This window comes from Salvelinus namaycush, chromosome 19 (genome assembly GCF_016432855.1).
Source record: "Salvelinus namaycush isolate Seneca chromosome 19, SaNama_1.0, whole genome shotgun sequence".
Lineage (NCBI taxonomy): Eukaryota > Metazoa > Chordata > Actinopteri > Salmoniformes > Salmonidae > Salvelinus > Salvelinus namaycush.
This window is the reverse complement of record NC_052325.1, coordinates 5,704,879-5,728,268: the sequence shown is the minus strand read 5'-3', so window position 1 is coordinate 5,728,268 and position 23,390 is coordinate 5,704,879. Positions and strand designations below refer to the sequence as shown.

The window sequence follows — 23,390 nt, the reverse complement described above, 5'->3', positions numbered from 1 at the left end:
ACGACTGGAAAGTTCTTCAAAAGCAGCTGTAGTGAATCAAGCATCTTGGGGTTACCTGAAATAGGTCAAAGTATATATTTGAAATGTTCTAATTAATTTAATCTTTATTTAACTAGGCAAGATGAACTCAACAACACAACACAGACACAGTTTACCTGCTATGTCTGGGAAACAGGATTAACACCGAAAGAACTTGGCAAAATACAATGCATATTTCTGTACTACGAGTAGGTATATACAGTATCATCGGTAACAATTGTGTACAAGCCACCTAGCTAATAAAATACTGGGGCTTGCGGTCATTAGTTACATTTCAACCACAGCGATTCCCCAATTGAGGCGCAACAGAGTTCACCGGGGAATGCAGGAACACCGGAAATAATAACTAAACCAACGAACGAGAAATGGCGGAGGCTACCAGAACGAAGAGAGACATTTTTTCCGAGTTAAAAACGTAATTACAGAGCTCACTCCCAACCCGGTATGTCATTCTACTGTTATACGACTGTATGCGTTGTTTGTTGGCAACCTTGATATTTACGGAGTTTTTGGAACGGATTCCTGTTGGAACGTTCCACAAATTATACCCACCCAGATAGACTGTCATGACCTACAATAAAATAAATTGTAGGTCATGACAGTCTTTTTCCCCCCCCCCCCCCATTCAAGTCAATTCAAAGGGCATTATTGGCATGGGAAACACGTGTTTACATTGTCAAAGCAAGTGGAATAGACAATAAACAAAAAGGGAAATAAACAACAAGGGAAATAATACACCCCCCCCCCCCCCCCCCCCTCTCTCTCTCTCTCTCTCTCTCTAGATGAGTGTTTGCTGCCGTCTCTTCGTTTCATTCTCAGAATCGCTGGAAACTCTATTCCACACATCCCCAGCGTTATTTAGACCTCGAGCTTCTTTAAACTTTACATCCCACACAAACATTCGCGAGGAAATATATTTTAGACCGTTTATGTTACCTTCGGAACGCAGAGATTGCATCGGTGTTCAGAACTTGAATTATGATAAGCAAAATGGGAGGAAAGTCGTTTCTTGCTCACTGAAGTTGGAGGCTATCCTAGTGGAAGAGGTGGCGGCAAGTCGGCAACACCACGAGCTCACCCTCTGAGAAAGGTAAGTTACAACTTTCGCTCAAGTTTCATGAATTGTAACATTGTAATTGCATGAATGATACATTGTTGCATGTAATTACTTGCTGAACTTAGTAACACTGTTTTATTATGAATCATTTACTGGGTCACATTAATCACTTTACATGTGTATAAATGTTTCCCGAAGGAACATTGTTCTTTATTTGTAATTTTATTATTATTAGTAGTAACGAGCTAGGCTTATCAAAACGTTGCCCTTTTATTTTGACATAATAGTCGAAATATTGTATATTTGGGCATAAATGAACGCTTTTGTTTTGAACTACAAGACATAAAATGCATCAACTTTTGGTGGCTATTGTTTCCCAGATTTTTGTATTATTAAGTTTGAGTATTTAAAGTTACTACATCAGTTTTCTTTCTCATATACTCTGCAAACTGTAATGATATTGGCTACATTTAAAGGGTATTGCACATGCTGATAGTTCGCAATGAGTGGGGGAGGGGAAGTTGATTCAATACACCACCAGACGTTGGTTTCACTAGTAAGTAGCCTGCTGCCACGGTTACTTCTTGTTACAGTATCAGTCAAAATGGTGACATTTAGACCATGTACAAAAACAATCTTCACCCTCATGCCTATTCAAGAAATCATTTAGAATGCTAATTGGGCATTAGATTTTACAGTTGGTTTATTTCGTTATGTTTACACATGACATTACATTAATCTTTAAAGAATGATTATACTGACTGTTGGCACTTTATTTCTGAAAGGTATTGGGGAAGCTTCAGGAACAAAGACTGGGAGGTTTGAAAGAGGCATCATCACGTCATGGGATGTAGCCTAGGCCTATATGGCACCACCTCTAACACCTGTTGATCTGGTGATTTATATGGTCGAGCTGTGATTTTTCTAGATCTAGGTCCTTACTTTAGACACAAAATATGGTGATGTAAAGACTACTTAGGCTCTATATTAACGTAAAGTCATTTCCATCCTCCCACTTAAGTTTATGGGATAATGTGCAGACATGTAAGACTTGACAACACCCACCAACATTCTTCAATGTATGGCAACAGTTCACCAGTACAGTGACACTGGAATTATCTTACTCCAACTCCAAATATGATCTTCCAGTAATAAGGAATTTGAACTAATAAAAGTGTAGAATCCCACAACAAAAACGAGCTCGTTGTGCCTGTGTCCACTGGTTTGGTTGTAGATTAAACCAAATGAGTCATAAAAAACAACTGGTTTAGTGCCATCTATTAAAAGAACAATAGGGGTGTATTATAGCGTAATTGCTTGTCCTCGACGACTCAAGGCTTTTCCATTTGTTGAATTCTACAAGCTATTAGAGAGCGGTAATGTTGGAACCCATTAGTAAGCTATGGCTGTGTGAACCTTGGTAGAATGGCACCGTGTTGGACATGGAGAGGTAACAGTGAGTGGTAACAGCAATGCTAAATCTTCATGATATTTGAATTGGTTTATGCCTCAGTGAACATTCTGTTCTGGGAGATTGTATTGTGGTTTTTCTTCTGATAGGCTGTTTCAGAAGACTCAGATAGTTTATACTTGAGTGTCTCAGCGTTCTAGGGGTATATGTCTACTGAAGGTTCAGTGAGCTTGTTTGAAATGACACTACACCTTTTGGCTTTAGTGTTTGTTGACTGTGTGTGTTCATGTTATAAATGAGCTCCAGGGCAATGATACAGTTTATGTTTCAGATGTAATCTTTGTCCTCAGTCAGGATGTAGTTTTTTTTTTACAATTACATTTTTCATTTGTTCAAATAGACAAGTTTTACATGTAAAAGAAACATTCATTGACAAACAAGAGAAAGCAGCGTAACACATAAAAGGTAGCCTATTACCCTCCATGGCATGGACCAATAACACAAACCCTCCAGTCTCCAATGTCCCACACTATAGGTTAATGGTCATTTAGACATTCTCCTTCAGACAGTAGTTTGTTGTTTCATTTGGGTACACATTTTTTAAATTTCGTTACAAATGTGTTGGTTACCCCTTTCTGCAGGAGATAGAGGTTATTTTCTGTCGAACTCCCATTTGTTCACAGCAGTGCTTCATTCCCCATACACCAGCAGTACCTGAAATTAGCCCCACATACAGAAATCCCATGTGAAAACAACCACTCTCAATCTCAGCATTTGTCCAAATGTTTATGCAGCAATATTTATTCCTAATAGAACATGGGAGGAGAGATGGCAAGCCCTCCCTTCTAGAGGGGATTATTAAGGTTCACGTGGGCCACCAGTGTTGGCAGGCCAATACATTACATAGAAGTAACACTCATTGCAGTACAGCCTTTTTCAAGACTACAGCTATTTATTTGGGACCAGGGGTGGCTGTGCCTTTATGACCTTACAATTGTGTTCAGGCTAGGCTATAGAGACAAGTTGGAGGTCTGTCCAGAGTGGACCGGAGGCCTGAACAGAAACCTCGATGTACATGTTGATATGGCAACTGCTCTCTTGCTCGCTGCAGCTGCAAACCAACGTCTATTCTCGGACCTAAACTGTAATGATTGTTAGAGCCCTTGTTTGAAAGCTGTAGAATCCAGATACCCCCCCCCCCCCCCCCCCCCCTCCATTCTGCTCCTGTTAAAGCACTAAAGTAATTGATGCATATCCAATCAGTTATGCTGTGAGTTGTGTAAGCGAGCATATAGGATATGTATGTATATACAGTACCAGTCCAAAGTTTGGACAAACCTACTCATTCTAGGGTTTTTCTTTATTTTTAGTATTTTCTACATTGTAGAATAGTGAAGACATCAAAACTGTGAAATAACACAAATGGAATCCTGTACTAACCAAAAAAGTGTTAAACCAATCAAAATATATTTGAGATTCTTCAAAGTAGCCACCCTTTGCCTTGATAACAGCTTTGCACGCTCTTGGCTTTCTCTCAACCACCTTCACGGGGTAGTCACCTGGAATGCATTTCAATTAACAGGTGTTCCTTGTTAAAAGTTCATTTGTTGAATTTCTTTCCTTCTTAATGCGTATGAGCCAATCAGTTGTATTGTGACAAGGTAGGGGTGATATACAGAAGATAGCCCTATTTGGTAAAAGACCAAGTCCATATTATGGCAAGAACAGCTCAAACAAGCAAAGAGAATTAACAGTCCATCATTACTTTAAAGACACGAAGGTCAGTCAATCTGGAAAATGTCAAGAACTTTGAAAGTTTCTCAAGTGCAGTCGCATAAACCATCAAGTGCTATGATGAAACTGGGTCTCATGAGGACCGCCACAGGAAAGGAAGACCCAGAGTTACCTCTGCTGCAGAGGATAAGTTCATTAGAGTTACCAGCCTCAGAAACTGTAGCCCAAATAAATGCTTCACAGAGTTCAAGTAACAGACACATCTCAACATCAACTGTTCAGAGGAGACTGTGTGAATCAGGCCTACATGGTCAAATTGCTGCAAAGAAACAACTACTAAAGGACAACAATAATAAGAAGAGACTTGCTTGGGCCAAGAAACACAAGCAATGGACATTAGAGCAGTGGAAATCTGTCCTTTGGTCTGATGAGTCCAAATATGAGATTTTTGTTTCCAACCGCCATGTCTTTGTGAGATGCAGAGTAGCTGAATGGATGATCTCCGCATTTGTGGTTCCCACTGTGAAGCATGAAGGAGGTGGTGTGGGGGTGCTTTGCTGGTGACACTATCTGTGATTTATTTAGAATTCAAGGCACACTTAACATGCATGGCTACCACAGCATTCTGCAGCAATACGCCATTCCCATCTGGTTCGCACTTAGTGGGACTATCATTTGTTTCTCAACAGGACAATGACCCAACACACCTCCAGGCTGGGTAAGGGCTATTTGACCAAGAAGGAGAGTGATGGAGTGCTGCATCAGATGATCTGATCTCCGCAATCACCCGACCTCAACCCAATTGAGATGGTTTGGAATGAGTTGGACCGCAGAGTGAAGGAAAAGCAGCCAACAAGTGCTCTGCATATGTGGGAACTCCTTCAAGACTGTTGGAAAAGCATTCCAGGTGAAGCTGGTTGAGAAAATGCCAAGAATGTGCAAAGCTGTCATCAAGGCAAAGGGTGGCTACTTTGAAGAATCTCAAATATAAAATATATTTAGATTTTTTAAAACACTTTTTTGGTTAGTAGATGATTCCATGTGTTATTTAATAGTTATTATTCTACAATGTAGAAAATAGTACAAATAAAGAAAAACATTTGAATGAGTAGGTGTGTCCAAACTTTTGACTGGTACTGTGTGCCGTGTGTGTGTCATAAAAAAAAGAAAGCAAGAGATTTGTGTGAGGGGAAATACAGGGGAATTCATATTCACATTTAAACACACACTGCAAAGTATGGTTTAGATTTGTTTGTTGACCAATATCACAGTGTAATTGGGTGGCATTTATTGTGAACTCATGATACAATTACAGCATCCGAAAGGAATTCCCAATATGTGTGACATTGTATTGTCCCCAATGAGTTGTGAAGTTGTTTTTAGTGTGAAGAAAAAAAGTCTGCGGTGTGTCCCCTCTCTAGTATTCTATTGCTGTATTTTTTTCTTGAGAATCTTTTGTTTGTTGTGAATAGTCACCCTTGAATCATTACTGTATGTCAATTTCTATTTTTTAGGAATTAGTGTCTTAGACATTTGATTGGAGAGTATATGTTGGAGCTCAGAGAATAAAAATATCACTGTACCCTGCGATTACATCTTGGTAATTTCTCTATTCCAAGCTGTTAAATATTGCTGTGCATGTGACAAATTTTTTAATGTTACATTTATTTAACTTGGCAAGTCAGTGACGGCCTAAACCAGCCAAACCCTAACGCGGACGATGCTGGGCCAGTTGTGCACCGCCTTATGGGACTCCCAATCACGGCCAGTTGTGATTCAGCCTGGAATCGAACCAGGGTCTGTAGTGACACCTCAAGCACTGAGATGCTGTGACTTAGACCGCTGCGCCACTCGGGAGCCCAAAAATCTAATCTACTGTAAATCTATCATTAACCAAAGTCCAAACAGTGTATTTTTTCTAGCAATGGGACATAGTCACTGCAGTTAAAAGAAGATAACATTGAAGTTAATAATTCATGGTGTTAGTTGTAATGATTTCTGATGCTCGAAGTATGTTTGTGTTGATCATCCGTCTGCTCTTGGCCATGGCCAAACTCTGTCTGTTAAGGTCATCATGTTTCCAGGATAACCCTGTCCTTGAATAGTGGCTCTGGAATGGATCCCAAAAATTCATGTGTAGGATGCCAGAGATAGTCTACCACAGTTAGTTGTAATCTCTGCCATTTCCTGCCGTTTGTAGTTTGAAACAGCCATACGCTCTCATAATGATACCACTGGAGGTTCTGAGAGGTTGACTAACACCTAGACACTGTGACAAGTAATACAGACTTTGTCTTGTATCTGAATTCACGGCCCTACCATTTTAACTTCTCAGAAAAAGCTGTTTGGTTGAGATCTGAGATCATTTTTATTCCTTAGATATCTTAAACCCACACCTTGTGATACGCTAAATGGTAAAGTAATAACCAAATGCAAGCGGTTCCTCTACCATGGTGGCGTAGACTAGGGCACTCAGCCAAACCAGCAATTGGCAGCGTGGAGGTCCTATATAAATAGCTCTGCGTTTGAATAGATAGTTGTAAATCATTACAGGAAGCCTTGGTTTAATGATTAAGCGAGACAAAGCGGGCAGAATAGTCACTTTCAGTGGAGGTGTATCCTTCCTAAGTCCTCGTTTCAATGAAAAAAAGCACTTGAATAAGGAGAATTTTAGACATGTTGGCAAGCCTAACAAGCAATTTGTTTAGACTTAGGAATATTGCGTACACATAGGCTAGTAGCTTTATGATTAAGTTTGGGTTTCTTCTCTGGGTCCTATGTTGGCATTATTGGCAATTTACATAAAGGTTGTATGTTGAATAGCTTGTGATTGATTATGAGCCTGTGATGTCACCATCCCAAGTGTTTTTACCAACTGTGGTGATGAGTTGGGCAAAGTTGTAAGGGACAGAGAGGAAGATGTTCAAGAGGAAGTAGGAGGATAGGGAGAATTTATTGATTTTGACACTGATCTATAAAGGCACATGTCTGCAATAAACTGTGAAAACTGCATAGAACGGTGTTCTAGTCAAAAGAGCCAATATCACTCATCTTAAGCCTGTCTAGGCAGTGTTGAGAAGTATCTCCCATGCATATATCTTTTTGCCTAAGTCTTGGATTAATGGGTTTGGATATATGCACCAATGTCACTCAGGCTTTATGTTACGGTGTTCATGCTTTACAACATGTGAGTCAGAGAATGGGTTGGAATGATGGTCATGCCCAGTATTTCCATGGACTGTTACTTCTTGCCTGTCTGACCCTGGTGCAATAAAGGCTCTGTGGGGGTCTAAAGGTGTCAGCATGCTTCAGTTCGGCTGGCGCCTAGCCAAACCTGGCTAACCAAACGAGTGTGCTCTCATATTCCTTTAAAATATCTTCACTTGAAAAATGAGAAAAGCGGCAATAGTACTGTTTGTCCGTTTTGAGACGCCGTAGCCAGTATACATTTCCTCAAAATAGTCAGAATTAATCTAAGATAACTCATGAAATCTGTCATTCAATTTTACGTTTTTACTGAGGAGATCTTAGTCGGGCAATTTTACATCTAAGATGTTTGGTGCAATATTTCTCAACTAAAAATTTTGCATGGAAATGGGTTGTCTCGTTGACTGACAACAAAGACTTTATTGAAGAATCCCTACTGTTGACCAGTTACCAATGAAGGGGCGTAGACTTCGGCTCCGAACTTTTGCTTGCCTCCAGAATTTTTTTGTGTGCCCGAACAGCCCAAAAACAACCATGCCAATGACCAAACAAATAAAATGCAGTCATAATATATGCATGCATGGCTTAAATAATGCATGTTTTACCGAAATTACATTGCATTTCCTATTCTCTAAATCAGTCTGTCGTATTTGTGTATAGAGAGTTATTATCCTACCCATGTTAGATTACGGAGACATAATCTATAGATCGGCAGGTAAGGGTGCTCTCGAGCTAGATGTTCTTTACCATTCGGCCATCAGATTTGCCACCAATGCTCCTTATAGTACACATACTCTTCTGTAAACTGGTCATCTCTGTATACCTGTTGCAAGACCCACTGGTTGATGCTTATTTATAAAACCCTCTTAGGTCTCACTCCCCCCTATCTCAGATATCATCTACTGCAGCCCTCATCCTGCACATACAACACCCGTTCTGCCAGTCACATTCTGTTAAAGGTCCCCAAAGCGCACACATCCCTGGGTCGCTCGTCTTTCCAGTACGCTGCAGCTAGCCACTGGAACAAGCTGCAACAAACACTCAAACTGGACAGTTTTATCTCAATCTCTTCATTCAAAGACTCAATCATGGACACTCTTACTGACAGTTGTAGCTGCTTTGTGTGATGTATTGCCTCTACCTTCTTGTCCTTTGTGCTGTTGTCTGTGCCCAATAATGTTTGTACCCTGTTTTGTGCTGCTACTATGTTGTGTTGCTACCATGTTGTCATGTTGTGTTGCTACCATGCTGTGTTGTCATGTGTTTCTGCCATGCTATGTTGTTGTCTTAGGTATCTCTTTATGTAGTGTTGTCTCTCTTGTGATGTTTTGTCCTATATTTTGATTTAATATATATATATTTTTTAATCCCATCCCCCGACCCGCAGGAGGCCTTTTCCTTTTGGTAGGCCGTCATTGTAAATCAGAATTTGTTCTTAACTGACTTGCCTAGTTCAATGAATAATAAATAAAACATTAAAGCAAGCTATTGGCTCCATACAATCAATAGTCTAGTCTACTCATGGACGAAGGTGTCTGTCGCTAATCACGTACTGTTATGAGAATCATGGAGATGTGTACCAATAGGCCATCACTGGTTCTGTCAGACAGCCATCTCTTTCAGGGACATGATGGAGTGAATGGCTATTGGCTAATCTAATCATAAACACTGCAGTCAGGAATTTCTGTCCTGTTGTCATATTTGCATGCATGGATTTACAGGCTATGAAATATTTAAAGCTTGTGATATAGCCTGAATGGTACGGGTTGATCCACACAGCCTGTATAGAGGATAATAGTGATGGGATAAAAATTGATACACTAGAGTATCGCAATATTCTTTTTGACGATATTATATAGATTATATGACTCCCAAGTATCAATTCTCAACAAAAAAAAAATAGAATTGCAATAATAAAATACCAGTATCGAATCGCAATACATATAGAATCGTGAGAATCGCAATACATATCAGCACCTAGGTATCGGGAGATTCCTGGCAATTCTCAGCCCTAGAGGAGGATGGATAAAGATTACAAGGTTTATTCCACAACGCTGTAATTGCCCTGGTCGTTCTGCTGTCAGAACCATTCTACTATTCTCGTTCTCCCTCGGTTGCTCTGGTAAATGCCAAGAGTCTAAAAATATTGTCACCGGTAGACCTATGCGATGCTAAGCAGTGGATTTTGAGTGTAGCGGATCATAGGTCATGTTCATAATGATAAGTCATGATGAATCCCTTCAATTTGCCTAAGTATCTGTCTCTATCCCATGTGTTCTCCAGGGAGCCACAAAATAAAGGTTATAGATAACTCAGGATAAGGTTTCAAAGGGGGGCTATTTTACTGAAAACTTGCGAAGTTGACGAGTAAACTACTGGAATTTTGCTATCATTCAAGGATTTTATGTTATCTATCAAAAGACTTCATGTGGCTCGTTTGGGTTCTTCAGATTATCACGTGTCTGTAATTTTCTCTGGACCTCTCTCTGGCCTTATCACATGTAAAATATATGAAATAATTAAATCAGATTAAAAAATAGAATGACAAAGCTGTCAAACATTATCCTAAATATAAACCATCGACTTAGTGAAAACCATTGGTGTTTTAAAGAAGGATTTTAAGCCTTGAGACATGGATTGTGTATGTGTGCCATTCCGAGGGTGAATAGGCAGGAAAAAATATAAGTGCCTTTTGAACAGCGTATGGTAGTAGGTGCCAGGCGCACCGGTTTGAGTGTGTCAAGAACTGCAATGGTGCTGGGTTTCCCGTATGTATCAAGAATGGTCCACCACCAAAAGGACATCCAGCCAACTTGACACAACTGTGGGAAGCATTGAGCTAGCATCCCCATGGAACGCTTTCGACACCTTGTAGAGTCCATGCCCCGACGAATTGAGGCTGTTCTGAGGGCAAAAAGGGTGGATGTAACTCAATATTAGGAAGGTGTTCCTAATGTTTGGTATACTCAGTTTGGCCAACATTTTTATTATGATTATACAAACTCGATCTTTGGCATAAATGCTGAAATGATGTCAATGGTCAATATGTATGAAAGTTCAAGCAAGTCGTGTATGGATTCTATCCTGTCCTGTGTGATCTTGTGTAGGACGCAAAAGAACTAGGGCAAAGTTAGTCACTGGTGGTTGAAAAGCTGCCAGCTGAAATGATGCTTTGATATTACTATTCACTGTACTACTCAATAAATTACGCCCTCTAAGTCCCTGATGTAGACCTACTACATCCCTTTAGATTTTACAACCCATGTAACCCTTCAATATTAAACTACAGAAACACAGTCATCTTCAAACTGTTGTCAGTAAGTCACCTCTATCCAGGCAGGCAGGCTGAGGCAGGTGTGGGAGAAGTGGTTTCCCCTAGAGACAGTAGTGCTACCATCCCCCAGTCCCCACAGTTTCCCTCCAAGCCCACACCGCCTGTCGTTGAGTGAGTCATTGAGAAAGGCAGACAGTGATGCAGAAGTACTTGTTGTGACTACCTGATTGTGGCATCATTAGTTATCCTTCCCTACCCCCTATCTCTCTCTCTTCCCCCAATGGTCAGGCGAGACTGCAGCCCAACCAAAGGCGGATTTTACTCATCAGAGCAGTTCAAGAGAAAATGGCTGCTGTTTCCAGGTCTTGTTTGCACATCTGTCAGGAGGTGACTGTACAGGAGAAAATGGGGTCCTTTGCATGTTGGTGTAGAATGTGCCTTCCTCTCTTTTTTGTAAACCTCTTTTTTTTCTCAATTTTGTAGTGTCCTGTTTTTCTACATCAAACACTTTCAAAACCTACACACACTACAGCCAGGCATTTTTCTTAGCTTTACTGTCTTTGTGTTTTATCTCTGAATACATTGATGGCATGATGTCTTATAGCTTATGTCAGGATTTATTCTTTACTTTTACACTTAATTTCTCTTCATATTGGACACTTTGTTGTGGTTGATAAAAATGTTTGGAAATAAGGATACATTTGTATTTTGCAAGGGTTTTGTGTGTTTTCTCTGCAATGTTTGGACGTGGCTGTGTTTTCTATTTCTTCAGTATATATCCAATCAGACTTCTCTAATCTGAGAGAGCATATTGCTCTGTACGTGAGTTTCACACCACAAACCATCCACATCCATTTTTAGGATAGACAGCAAAAAATTTGCATTTGCGACTTATTACATCCACTCATGGTGACCTTATCATGAAGACTTACCACAGCTTCCCCGGCTTGTAGGTTGTCTGTTTGTTAGATCTAGGAGTATAGTTAAAGCAGTTCATATTTTTACAGTATGAATTTAAGTGGCTGGCATTCCTGTTTGTAGTGCACCAGTGTGGTTATCTACCATCAGTTGACCCTTCCCCAAATTTTAAACCTCACAGTTGGAGAGGGTAAGACAAATCTGACCTTAGATCAGTGTGCTGGAATGACTGGACGTGTTTGTGGAAACACTGCAATAAATACAGTTTTGAATGGGCTGGAACACTCATGAAATGCTTATGACAGCAACTCAATTTTGGTTTGAGTCCTGAGATCTTTTTGGTTAAGCCATTTTACCTGTTGCAATGTGTTTACTTACATGGACATTCAACCTGATGTGGTGCTTTTTCCAATGACTGTTTTTTCAAACAATGCTAACATGTTCATACAAACGGCAGCCTACAGACTCACACAAACATCAACGACATCACACCTGCCCAGATCCACCTGCTCACACCCCCATCTCCAATGCCCGCATCACACTCTCCACCACATGGTGTCAATCTGCACCATTTTGTTTCTCTCTGTCACCCACGCACTTTCAACATTTAGATAATAAAGCATTTGACCTTTCCATTGTGTTAACGATGGAGGATTGGTTGATTTCCAGTTAAATATATGTTTTTTCAACATGATTGACAAAGGTATCGTCCAACCCATCGTGTATATCACTGCACCCATATATGCCATGTCTTGAAATATGCAGACAGATTGATTAAAAGTACATTTACATAGTAATACTTCTGACAGCCAGCTTTCTAACTCTGCCCATAATGTTTTTGGACTTTATAGAATTCCCAGATGGGATGGATTATTGAGACATTGTTAGTTTTACACTCAAGACATGACTCGGTTATTGTATAATAAATTCTATACATTAGTTTACACTGGATTAAGTGTACATTTTAGTTAACTAATGTCCCAACATTCCCTCCATCTTGTGCCAGTATCAGTTATTTTTAAGTCTTAGTTCCAATAGTTTAGATATTTTTCTAAGAGATTGTCAGTTGGATAGGCTCTCTGCAAGGTTTTGTGTAGCTTACCTATCATATGAATATCCTTATCTGATTCAAATAGGATTCCCTCAAGATTGCTCTGATGTCCACACGATTTCACACAAAAAAATGGAGTTATGAAACTTAAGTATGCATGTATTTGAAAATATCTACTTTGGTCAGTCAAATTGCTTTTTAATTCTGTCATGGAAATAAATGTGTTTCCTATTATCAGGTAATTTATGTTTTTATGCCTTTAGTTTTCCATGTGAATTCTGAAAAGCTATCCAAGGATTGTTCTTTTCCAATGAGTTTCTAATGGCTCAGGCAGCTAGTATAGATGCAATTTGGTTCATAGCAACTACCAGTTAATTGGACATCCAGTTAAATTGTGTTGTACTTTGACCACAGCCTCAAGCATAACACTCAGTTACAACCTAAACACCGTAGCCTGGATGAATGAATGACTGGATGGTTGCTGCTGTTGTACTTTGACAGTAAAGTAATCCCCTTTACTGTGCAGTAAACATGCTAATGATTTCCCTAATGAGTCACAGGGCTGACCACCACTGGGAAGCTCATCACTGCCCAGTGGGATGTCCATTTGTCTTCTACTGCAGTGTAAGTCAAGTCCTGGGATATGCTATTGAGGCTATATGCAATTGCTTGGGAACGGTGTGAATGCGTGCATCAAACTAGGACAACCATTTGAACAAGACAAATGTACTTGAAATGGATCTGACGAGAGGCACTACACTATAGTACATTTTGTATGTACCTGATGTACACTTATTACGACCTGTTTATGCTGTAATACCAACATTTTACATCTGCACTCGATTTTTTTATTTATTAGGAAAATAAAGATTAAAAAAAAGAAAAAATCCTGAAGGAATTATGTTTTTCTCTGCTGTTGACTAAATCCATTGATTAGTAACGTGTAGTGAATGATGCGAGGGGTCAACACGATGATATAGTCTGATTAACCATGATGATATGAGGGATGTGTCTGTCTCAAGTTGGGGTCTACTGCTGGCCGTTGATGGGTGTCTAGTCTACAGCTAAAGGAGAAGTTTACTTTTTTACGACCAAATCTGTCATTTGGATGTAAGTGGCATGTTATACCCCAACACATTTAAATTGTGTCATTTTTCTAACTTTATCCGCAATGTTAGATTTGTGCAACTGAAGCTGTTTCCTATGCAGAGCTGTGCAGGCCGGGGGTGTCCATATATTTTACCGACACACCCGTGTTGTACAGCTGCGTAGGGGAAATGGTTCAAATCGCATAAAATGGAATATAACATTGCGGATAAAGTTTGGAATGACACAATTTCATGTGTACAACATCTAAAGACCTGCATCACTATACTGAGAGCGTGTCTGTTTTTCAAAGCACTTTGTTTGTTTTTTGTTCATTTGTTATTTTAGCGCCCATACTGCAGAATAATGATGCGGAAGTCAATTGCTGGTTGGGGTAAGTTTCTCAAAAACAAGTGAAATCCCCACAAAGTGTATTACATGTAGGTTACATCTAAAATACAGATTTGGTTGTAAAAAAAGTGAACTTCTCTTTTAATGTCCATTCACCCTCAGGGAATAAACTCAGTCTCATGCAATCTCTTTGGAGAACATTGGAAAGCAATCTTGATTGGTGGGATGTAGGGTTCTATGATGAGCTGATAAATGTAATCCTTATCCTACATGAGTTATTAGAGCCCTGAAGCGTATGGGAATTCCCATGTAAAAAGCCCTATGATCACTAACTTGAAGTTCATAGGAGAACATCAAATTTGGAGTAAAATGAAAGCTAAGTGTCTATATTTGAGAAATTAAGACATATATACATTTTTCAACCATGTTCCATCCTACAAATTAGGAATAAGCAATGGCTTTGATTTCGGGTCAAATATGGTTAAAGGGGTCTTAGAAGACATCTATCAGTATAATTTACTATATTGTACTGTGCTGAACTATGTTATACATGCTGTGATGTCCAAACTTGTGAAACATAGATGGACCGGACCAACCAAATTGGTCTTGTTTTTAAATGTAACCTTTATTTAACTAGGCAAGTAAGTAAAGAACACATTTTTATTTACAATGATGGCCTACCGGGGAAGAGTGGGTAAACTGCTTTGTTCAGAGGCAGAATGATACATTTTTTCCTTGTCAGCTTGGGATTTGATCCAGCAACCTTTCGGTTAATGGCCCAACCACTAGGCTACCTGCCACCCCAGGTATCCTAATAATAATAACCAGAGTGTAGAATTATACCCAAAAATGCAAAGGAGGATATTAAAATCTTCTACCTTTGTGTACCTATAAGGATACATCCCCATGAAGAGAATAATATTCATAATTATGCATTTCTGTGTAGTACAGATCAGTGACCCATGTCGTTCTGTTACCATCCCTCTTACTGTTTTCATCCACTTCACTTACTGTGGTTCAATAACCAAAATAGATTTGTTCAAACTCAAGGTGTCATCATAGCGGACACCCCCTTCTTTCTGCAGAAATAGACATTTAAGAGTTTTTGGAAAACATGGTCACATAAAAAACCAGAGGAAGATTTTACCTTCATTCTGTTACCTAACTTTGCATCTGCACTGTTCTTGAGTAAATGTTTTTGCAAAATGTATGGAAATTGTCCCTTTGCATAGAGTTGTATGGTTTGTTTAACTTTGCAATCAATGGCTTTTGTTTGGCATTCTTTTAAAGTGAAAAATTGCAGTCTCATTCTGTTACTTTGGAATTGCCTATGTAGATTGTGTACCGAAAGATGTACATTAGGGTGCCAGATATGTTCTTCCAATGATACTGTATCATAGCTGATACTCAAGTCAGTTTACATAGAATTATGATACCCAACGGATAACATTTTCAAATACGCACAAAAAGCTTATTTCTCTCAAATGTTGTGCACAAATTTGTTTACATCCCTGTTAGGAGCATTTCTCCTTTGCCAAGATAATCCATCCACCTGACAGGTGTGGCATATCAAGAAGCTGATTAAACGGCATAATCATTACACAGGTGCACCGTGTGACAATAAAAGGCCACTCTAAAATGTGCATATGTCTCAAGTTGAGGGGGCATGCAATTGGCATGTTGACTGCAGGACTGTCCCAACAGTCCTGTTAATTTCTCTACCATAAGCCACCTCCAATGTTGTTTTAGAGTATTTGGGAGTACATCCAACTGGTCTCACAATCGCAGACCACGAGTAACCACACCAGCCCAAGACCTTCACATCCGGCTTTTTCAACTTCGGGATTGTCTGAGGAGGGGGATGGGGGATGCTGAGAAGTATTTCTGTCTGTAATAAAGCCCTTTTGTGGGGAAAAACTAATTCTGATTGGCTGGGCCTGGCTCCCCAGTGGGTGGGCCTATGCCCTCCCAGGCCCACCCATGGCTGCATCCCTGCCCAGTCATGTGAAATCCATAGATTAGGGCCTGATTTAAATTATTTAAATTGACAGATTTATTTCTATGAACTGTAACTCAGTAAATTTTTGAAATTGTTGCATGTTGTGTGATATTTTGTTCAGTATAATTATGTTTCCAGTTGTTGTGGGGGTGGCGGCCATGGGAGCAGCGTCTCGCAGCTTTGATACAGATATGCCTTCCCTTCTAGCCAGACCCTGCTTGTTATCTAATTAGCCCAAAGAGAAGCAGTTTAGTGGGTTGGCATTGAGCTCTGCAGGCTCTGCAGGCCACCCAAACTATCACACAAAGGCTTAGCTTAACTAGAACTAAGAAAAAAATGGAACTTGTTCCAGCTTTGGTGTTTATGTTGTACTTTTTAAAATGTATAATATGTTATTGATCATATTTAAATTTATTGCATTTTGGGTTTTATGATACTCTAAATCAAGCAATGGTTCTCATTCAATAACATGTGGTATGATTATGTATTCATGGAACGCCATAAGGGGAGATTGATTCTCACACCAGCTCCAAATCATAGCACCATCTCTTTTTTTTTGGGAGGAAAATTAATGTGAACATTCACACTTAGCCAATATTGGTGGTTATTTCATTTGAGCGCTGCATGTCTGCTGTGCGGTGCAATAAAGCCATAGAGTCCATGTGAAAGAATATCCCAAGGTGAAAGACGTGTGTTATTCATGTTGGGTAACATGTTCGACCCAGCTGGCACAGGGCCCACTGGTAAATTGGGACAACACTATTCTCTGTGTATTTTGCCGCTGGTTCCTGCTCGTTGCTATGCTACCAAAGGGTGACTCTTGGGAGTGAGTTGAGCTCTGTGAGTGGTGTGGTATGGAGGTTAGAGAGGCCTGCATTTCTTACTGACTGGATCTACTCTGTATCTGGTCTGGAAGGAAGCTTGTCCCTCTTCTCCAGTTATACCCCTCAAGTCAGACTGAAAGCACAAAATATAACAATGGCCATGATTCAGCATTCTAAATGATAGGTTTAGGATCAAGTTCAAATGTATTGTTCATCTCTGAGGAAGTCTTAACTGTTTTAGTGGGGGTGTTTATGATGAATAACTGGCAGTTTTTGAAGAGGTACAGAGGTTCAATTTTTTCAATCTTTGGTCAAATGTTGAATATGATTGGCGCTGCCAATGTGAATAGGAAGCATTTTACAATGTATGGTTGTCTACATGGTATTGACTGCATTATGTGTGGTATATCAAATATTTGTTGTCTGCTTTGCCTTCAGTTTGAGATTCAGCTCTACTCTTAAACCGATACATGGGCTTTGATACAAAATAATGTTTCCCTTGTTGCACCTTCAGTTTCAGAATTTTCTCTCAATTAGAAAAGTAAAGTTTCAGTCTCACCTTTGTATTTCCTTCCCTATTATGCATAATATACTGTGTACTGCCAATTCCATTAATATATTGTTGGAAAATGATGAATCATTCCATTGTAGCGAAGCCCTCATTAGCCTGAAGGCTAGCTCATCAGTGGGAACAATAACTCAATTGCTGTGATTCTAAAGGGTTCTGTTTTTATGTTGTTTTTCTTCAGCTCCCAGTAGTTTTGAAAGAATACCAAGTTGAAATGTTCACGTCGGCGCCAATAAAGTGTTATCTGAGAAAGAGATAATGATGTGAAAGTCCCCCAACTTTACCAGTAATTATCCTTACGCCGTGTGCTCTATACAGTTTACTAGATAACGGCAGTATGCATTCAATGCCCTGTAATGCTTTATTAGGCTTCTATCCATCTAGATCAGTGGCCAGGTCACTAATGGAATTGGACGCCGCAGTCGTGTCACAGTAGAGAGATGGGGGAATACTTGGCCTGTGCAGTGGAGATGGATTCGCTGGCTAAGTGACCCGGTCATTGCCATTCTCAGTGGGTCGAAAAGTGCAGCCAATGGGCAAACGGGGGCCCACACTAATGGAGGGAGTTAGCTGGGTTTTCCTTTGTGTGTGCGCTTCTAACCATGGACAGAGACACATTTATGTTCTTGCTTTATCTCTGTATATGAGGACATGGTAGCTGTCAAGTCATTTGGTTATGATGATTGGGGACCTACCAAGATATACGGTAACCTACATTGTCCCACTCGTTGGGAAGCTTGTTGTCTTCTGAAATTATGTAGCTAGCTGTGTAATGAATCTAAAACTCAATGTCTTCCTCTCTCTCTTCCCTAGACTGAGTCCATCTTTACTACATACAGTACCTCCTCCATCGAGGTGGGCTAAGATACAGTACCTCCTCCATCGAGGTGGGCTAAAATGAGTATAACCAGTGATGAAGTGAACTTCTTGGTCTACAGATATCTTCAGGAGTCAGGTACGTATGACTGCCAAACTTCCTGGAACACTCTGTCTGTGTCTGTCTGTCTGTCTGTCTGTCTGTCTGTCTGTCTGTCTGTCTGTCTGTCTGTCTGTCTGTCTGTCTGTCTGTCTGTCTGTCTGTCTGTCTGTGTCTCTGTGTGTGTCTCTGTGTGTGTCTCTGTGTGTGTCTCTGTGTGTGTCTCTGTGTGTGTCTCTGTGTGTGTCTCTGTGTGTGTCTCTGTGTGTGTCTCTGTGTCTGTCGGTGTGTCTGTCTCTGTGTCTGTCGGTGTGTGTCTCTGTGTCTGTCGGTGTGTGTCTCTGTGTCTGTCGGTGTGTGTCTCTGTGTCTGTCTCTGTGTCTGTCGGTGTGTGTCTCTGTGTCTGTCGGTGTCTGTCTCTGTGTCTGTCGGTGTCTGTCGGTGTCTGTGTATGTCGGTGTCTGTCGGTGTCTGTCGGTGTCTGTGTATGTCGGTGTCTGTCTGTATGTCTCTGCCGGTGTCTGTATGTGGGTGTCTGTATGTCTGTATGTCGGTGTCTGTCTGTCTCTGTGTCTGTCGGTGTGTGTCTCTGTGTCTGTCGGTGTGTGTCTCTGTGTCTGTCGGTGTGTGTCTCTGTGTCTGTCGGTGTGTGTCTCTGTGTCTGTCGGTGTCTGTCTCTGTGTCTGTCGGTGTCTGTCGGTATGTCGGTGTCGGTGTCGGTGTCTGTCGGTGTCTGTCGGTGTCTGTGTATGTCGGTGTCTGTCTGTATGTCTCTGCCGGTGTCTGTATGTGGGTGTCTGTATGTCTGTATGTCGGTGTCTGTCGGTGTCTGTCTGCCTGTATGTCGGTGTCTGTCTCTCATGCCAGTCATGCTAACCTGTATTTCACAGGTTGAATGAATTATTGAGTTCCTAGCCGCTGTATTTTATTACTCTTTTGTTGGGGCTTTCTTTGAAGCCCATCATTGGTGAAACGCATGATAGCTCTGGCATTTCAAAATGTATCGCACTGAAAAAGTATACTTGGTACGGATAATTGACTCGCTCCGCTGTCTGCGTTCACTTGTATTTTTTGATAGCATAACATTGACATAAAAAGTGTAGATATGTTTGTATAGGAGTGAGAGGTTTGTGTTGCAGGGTCTCTGGTGTTGTCATTGTACTGACTGTGTTCTCTGTGTGTTCGTTTCCAGGTTTCTCCCACTCAGCGTTCACCTTTGGAATCGAGAGCCACATCAGCCAGTCCAACATCAATGGAACACTAGTGCCCCCTGCTGCCCTCATCTCCATCCTGCAGAAAGGCCTCCAGTATGTGGAGGCAGAGATCAGCATCAATGAGGTGAGACCAGCTGCTCCAGTCCAGGCTGCTGTCTAGTGCTGCCTTGGGACACATTCATTAGTGCACACCGTAGCAAAATGTTTTGCAACAGAACACACATTTTTTTTTTTGTGTGTGTAAAAGTCCACATAGTTTCCTCCCTGTTTCAATCCATTTTCTATTGTTTGGTGCCTAGAGAATAGAACCTTGGACTACCACTGTCAGAACAAACACACACTCTCTATATAAATCAATGGGGTTATATAAGACTGCTTTCACTAATATAGTGAAGTACAGTGAAGTAAATTGATCAAAATCATAAATTATTAACAATACAAAAATAAATACAAAAATCAATACACTATTGTACTTGGTAAATGAAAACAAATTAAATCCCACCTTTAATGAAATATGGTGTAACCATGGCATGTTTGGCGTTATGTTGGCAGGATGGCACAGTGTTTGATGGGCGGCCCATCGAGTCTCTGTCACTCATCGACGCGGTGATGCCGGACGTGGTACAGACGCGGCAGCAGGCCTTCCGCGACAAGCTAGCCCAGCAACAGGCGGCCTGCACCATGGCAGTTGTTGCCGCTAGCAACCAACTTAATGCAACAAAGAACGGAGAGGCCACCGTGAACGGGGAGGAAAATGGAACACACACCATCTGTAAGAATTACTTCCTCTCTGAGCCATTTAGCTGTTGCTAGCTGGTATTTTCGTGTCGTAACTTAGCAAATTATATTTTTCCTACATTATCTCGATACTTACTATGTGAGACAGCTGAATCTCCATAAACCAGCAAACCCAAGCAGGATCAACATCACATTGGTTTATTTGAGCACAGTACTAGTACAGCTTTAAGTGTGTGTGTGTGTGTGTGTGGGAGGGTGGGGTTACTTCAGTACAGTGTGGTTTTCACCAAATGTGAGGTCATTAGTGACATGGCATTGAGTGTTGGTGAATTTGATCCTGCCTTTTATTGTGCCTCCCTAACTGTTCAGATGCTTGTAGAGTTCAGCCAGTGAAACCAGAGAGGTGTGGGTCAGGTGACGCATTAGACTAGGGAAAAGCGAAGTTTGTGGATGTTTGTCAGCCGATCCCACTGGAGTTAAAGTCTAATGTGTGGGTGAGTGGCAGAACATCAGCAAAGACTATCTTACTGTAAATAATGATTACTTGTGCCATGGAAATTCAGTACTGAGAGAGATTGGGTAATTTCTTCAAACTATCATCTTTATTTAATATCGATTTAATTATTGCAATAATGAGGCTGGTCGACCCCCCCCCCCCCCCCCCCCCCCCCGCCCTTGAGTGTTGGACCGAATAACCTAACCAAATGCAGAGTACCATATATAGCTGACACTAACAATGCTCAGTCATGGTTGGTTCAACCCCCCCTCATGCAGACCAAGGAGCATCATAAACCACTTTGGGTTTATCCTGTCGTTGTCAACCCCACCCTGGCTTAGTTCCCCAGTTGCAAGGATGATTTTGAGACAATGAGGGATTGTTCTACTCCCAAGCTATCCCTAGTAAAACACATTCTTGTCTATGTAATGCAGTCTAACTCATTTGTCTGCTCAAGCCATCTTTGGTGACCATTCTCCCAGATTAGCTGCAGGGAACTAGAGTGGAGTCCATTAAAAACAGACACTAACAGGACAGAAATATCCTCCTATTTGTTAAGTATTAATTGCTAACTACTAATATCAAACAAATCAGGTAAATATGTAATTTTTCTTTCACACTTGTCTGAACAGACAGGGATGCTGCAGCCCCTTAGGATTGCGCTGCAGCCCCTTAGGATTGCGCTGCAGCAAAAACATGTCTGGAAGAAAAACACATTTTATCAATACTGCTGGCAGGATACAAAGATGATTACTGGATTAGCTCTTAGTTCATCTCCCCAAATAGTTGAGCTTTGAACCTGCACAGATTGGGTCAACAAGTATGTTTGATGCGGTAATTGAAAATCTTAGATAACACGGTTATTTAAAAATCTCACTCTCTGCTTTTTGAAGGCAATGTTTTAGAACTAGCCTAATTAAAATGATTTGATCTTGAATGTTTACGATTTTGAACGGTGAGAGGTTAAACATCTCAGATGTTTGTCAGAAACGCATGTTTGTCAGAAGCAGTCCAGATAGTTTGTTTTTGAAGCTGAATATGGCACTAGAATAGAAAGATTGAAAATATGGTTCCATTTCCATGTGATATTCTGAATAGTACAGTAGGTACTGGGCGTTGTATGTGTCTAACAGAGGGTGGGTTTGATCTGATTACAGATAACCACAGCGAGCCCATGGAGATGGATGTGGACGTGGAGATCCCAGCTAGCAAGGCCACGGTCCTCCGAGGCCATGAGTCAGAGGTGTTCATCTGTGCCTGGAACCCTGTCAGTGACCTGCTGGCCTCGGGGTGAGTCTCACTGGAATGGGTCAGGGGTGGGTGTAGGGCTGGGCGATATGGCCTAAAAATATATTTTTTTCTTCTAACTTATGGGCGATTCACTATCTATATACAGTTGAAGTCGGAAGTTTACATACAGTTTAGCCAAATACATTTAAACTCAGTTTTTCACAATTCCTGACATTTAATCATAGTAAAAATTCCCTGTCTTAGGTCAGTTAGGATCACCACTTTATTTTAAGAATGTGAAATGTCAGAATAATAGAGAATTATTTATTTCAGCTTTTATTTCTTTCATCACATTCCAGAAGTTTACATACACTCAATTAGTATTTGGTAGCATTGCCTTCCACAAGCTTCCCACAATAAGTTGGGTGAATTTTGGCCCATTCCTCCTGACAGAGCTGGTGTAACTGAGTCAGGTTTGTAGGCCTCCTTGCTTTTTCAGTTCTGTCCACACATTTTCTAAAGGATTGAGGTCAGGGCTTTGTGATGGCCACTCCAATACCTTGACTTTGTTGTCCTTAAGCCATTTTGCCACAACTTTGGAAGTATGCTTGGGGTCATTGTCCATTTGGAAAACCCATTTGCAACCAAGCTTTAACTTCCTGACTGATGTCTAGAGATTGAAGATGTTGCGTCAATATATCCACATAATTGTCCTCCCTCATGATGCCATCTATTTTGTGAAGTGTACCAGTCCCTCCTGCAGCAAAGCACACCCACAACATGATGCTGCCACCCCCGTGCTTGAACGGTTGGGATGGTGTTCTTCAACTTGCAAGCCTCCCCCCTTTTCCTCCAAACATAACGATGGTCATTATGGCCAAACAGTTCTATTTTGTTTCATCAGACTAGAGGACATTTCTCCAAAAAGTACGATCTTTGTCCCCATGTGCAGTTGCAAATCGTAGTCTGGCTTTTTTATGGAGGTTTTGGAGCAGTGGCTTCTTCCTTGCTGAGCGGCCTTTCAGGTTATGTCGATATAGGACTTGTTTTACTGTGGATGTAGATACAAGGTTCTTTGCTGTTGTTCTGGGATTGATTTGCACTTTTCGCACCAAAGTACGTTCATCTCTAGGAGACAGAACGCGTCTCCTTCCTGAGCGGTATGACGGCTGCGTGGTCCCATGGTGTTTATACTTGCGTACTATTGTTTGTAAAGATGAACGTGGTACCTTCAGGCGTTTGGAAATTGCTCAGAAGGATGAATCTACAATTTTTTT

The 23,390-nt window shown here is 40.8% G+C and overlaps 1 protein-coding gene across 1 annotated transcript in view; it reads left to right on the top strand.

Moving 5' to 3' along the window:
- The first annotated feature begins 261 nt into the window (after positions 1–261).
- LOC120064094 (F-box-like/WD repeat-containing protein TBL1X) overlaps positions 262–23,390 on the top strand; it is a 30,995-nt gene continuing 7,866 nt past the window's right edge. The window contains exons 1-6 of the mRNA XM_039014443.1: positions 262–481; positions 822–1,129; positions 18,333–18,474; positions 19,628–19,773; positions 20,202–20,421; positions 22,041–22,173. Of these exons, the coding sequence (XP_038870371.1) occupies positions 18,417–18,474; positions 19,628–19,773; positions 20,202–20,421; positions 22,041–22,173 (557 nt within the window). The 5' untranslated portion in view covers positions 262–481; positions 822–1,129; positions 18,333–18,416. The remainder of the gene's footprint in view (positions 482–821; positions 1,130–18,332; positions 18,475–19,627; positions 19,774–20,201; positions 20,422–22,040; positions 22,174–23,390) is intronic.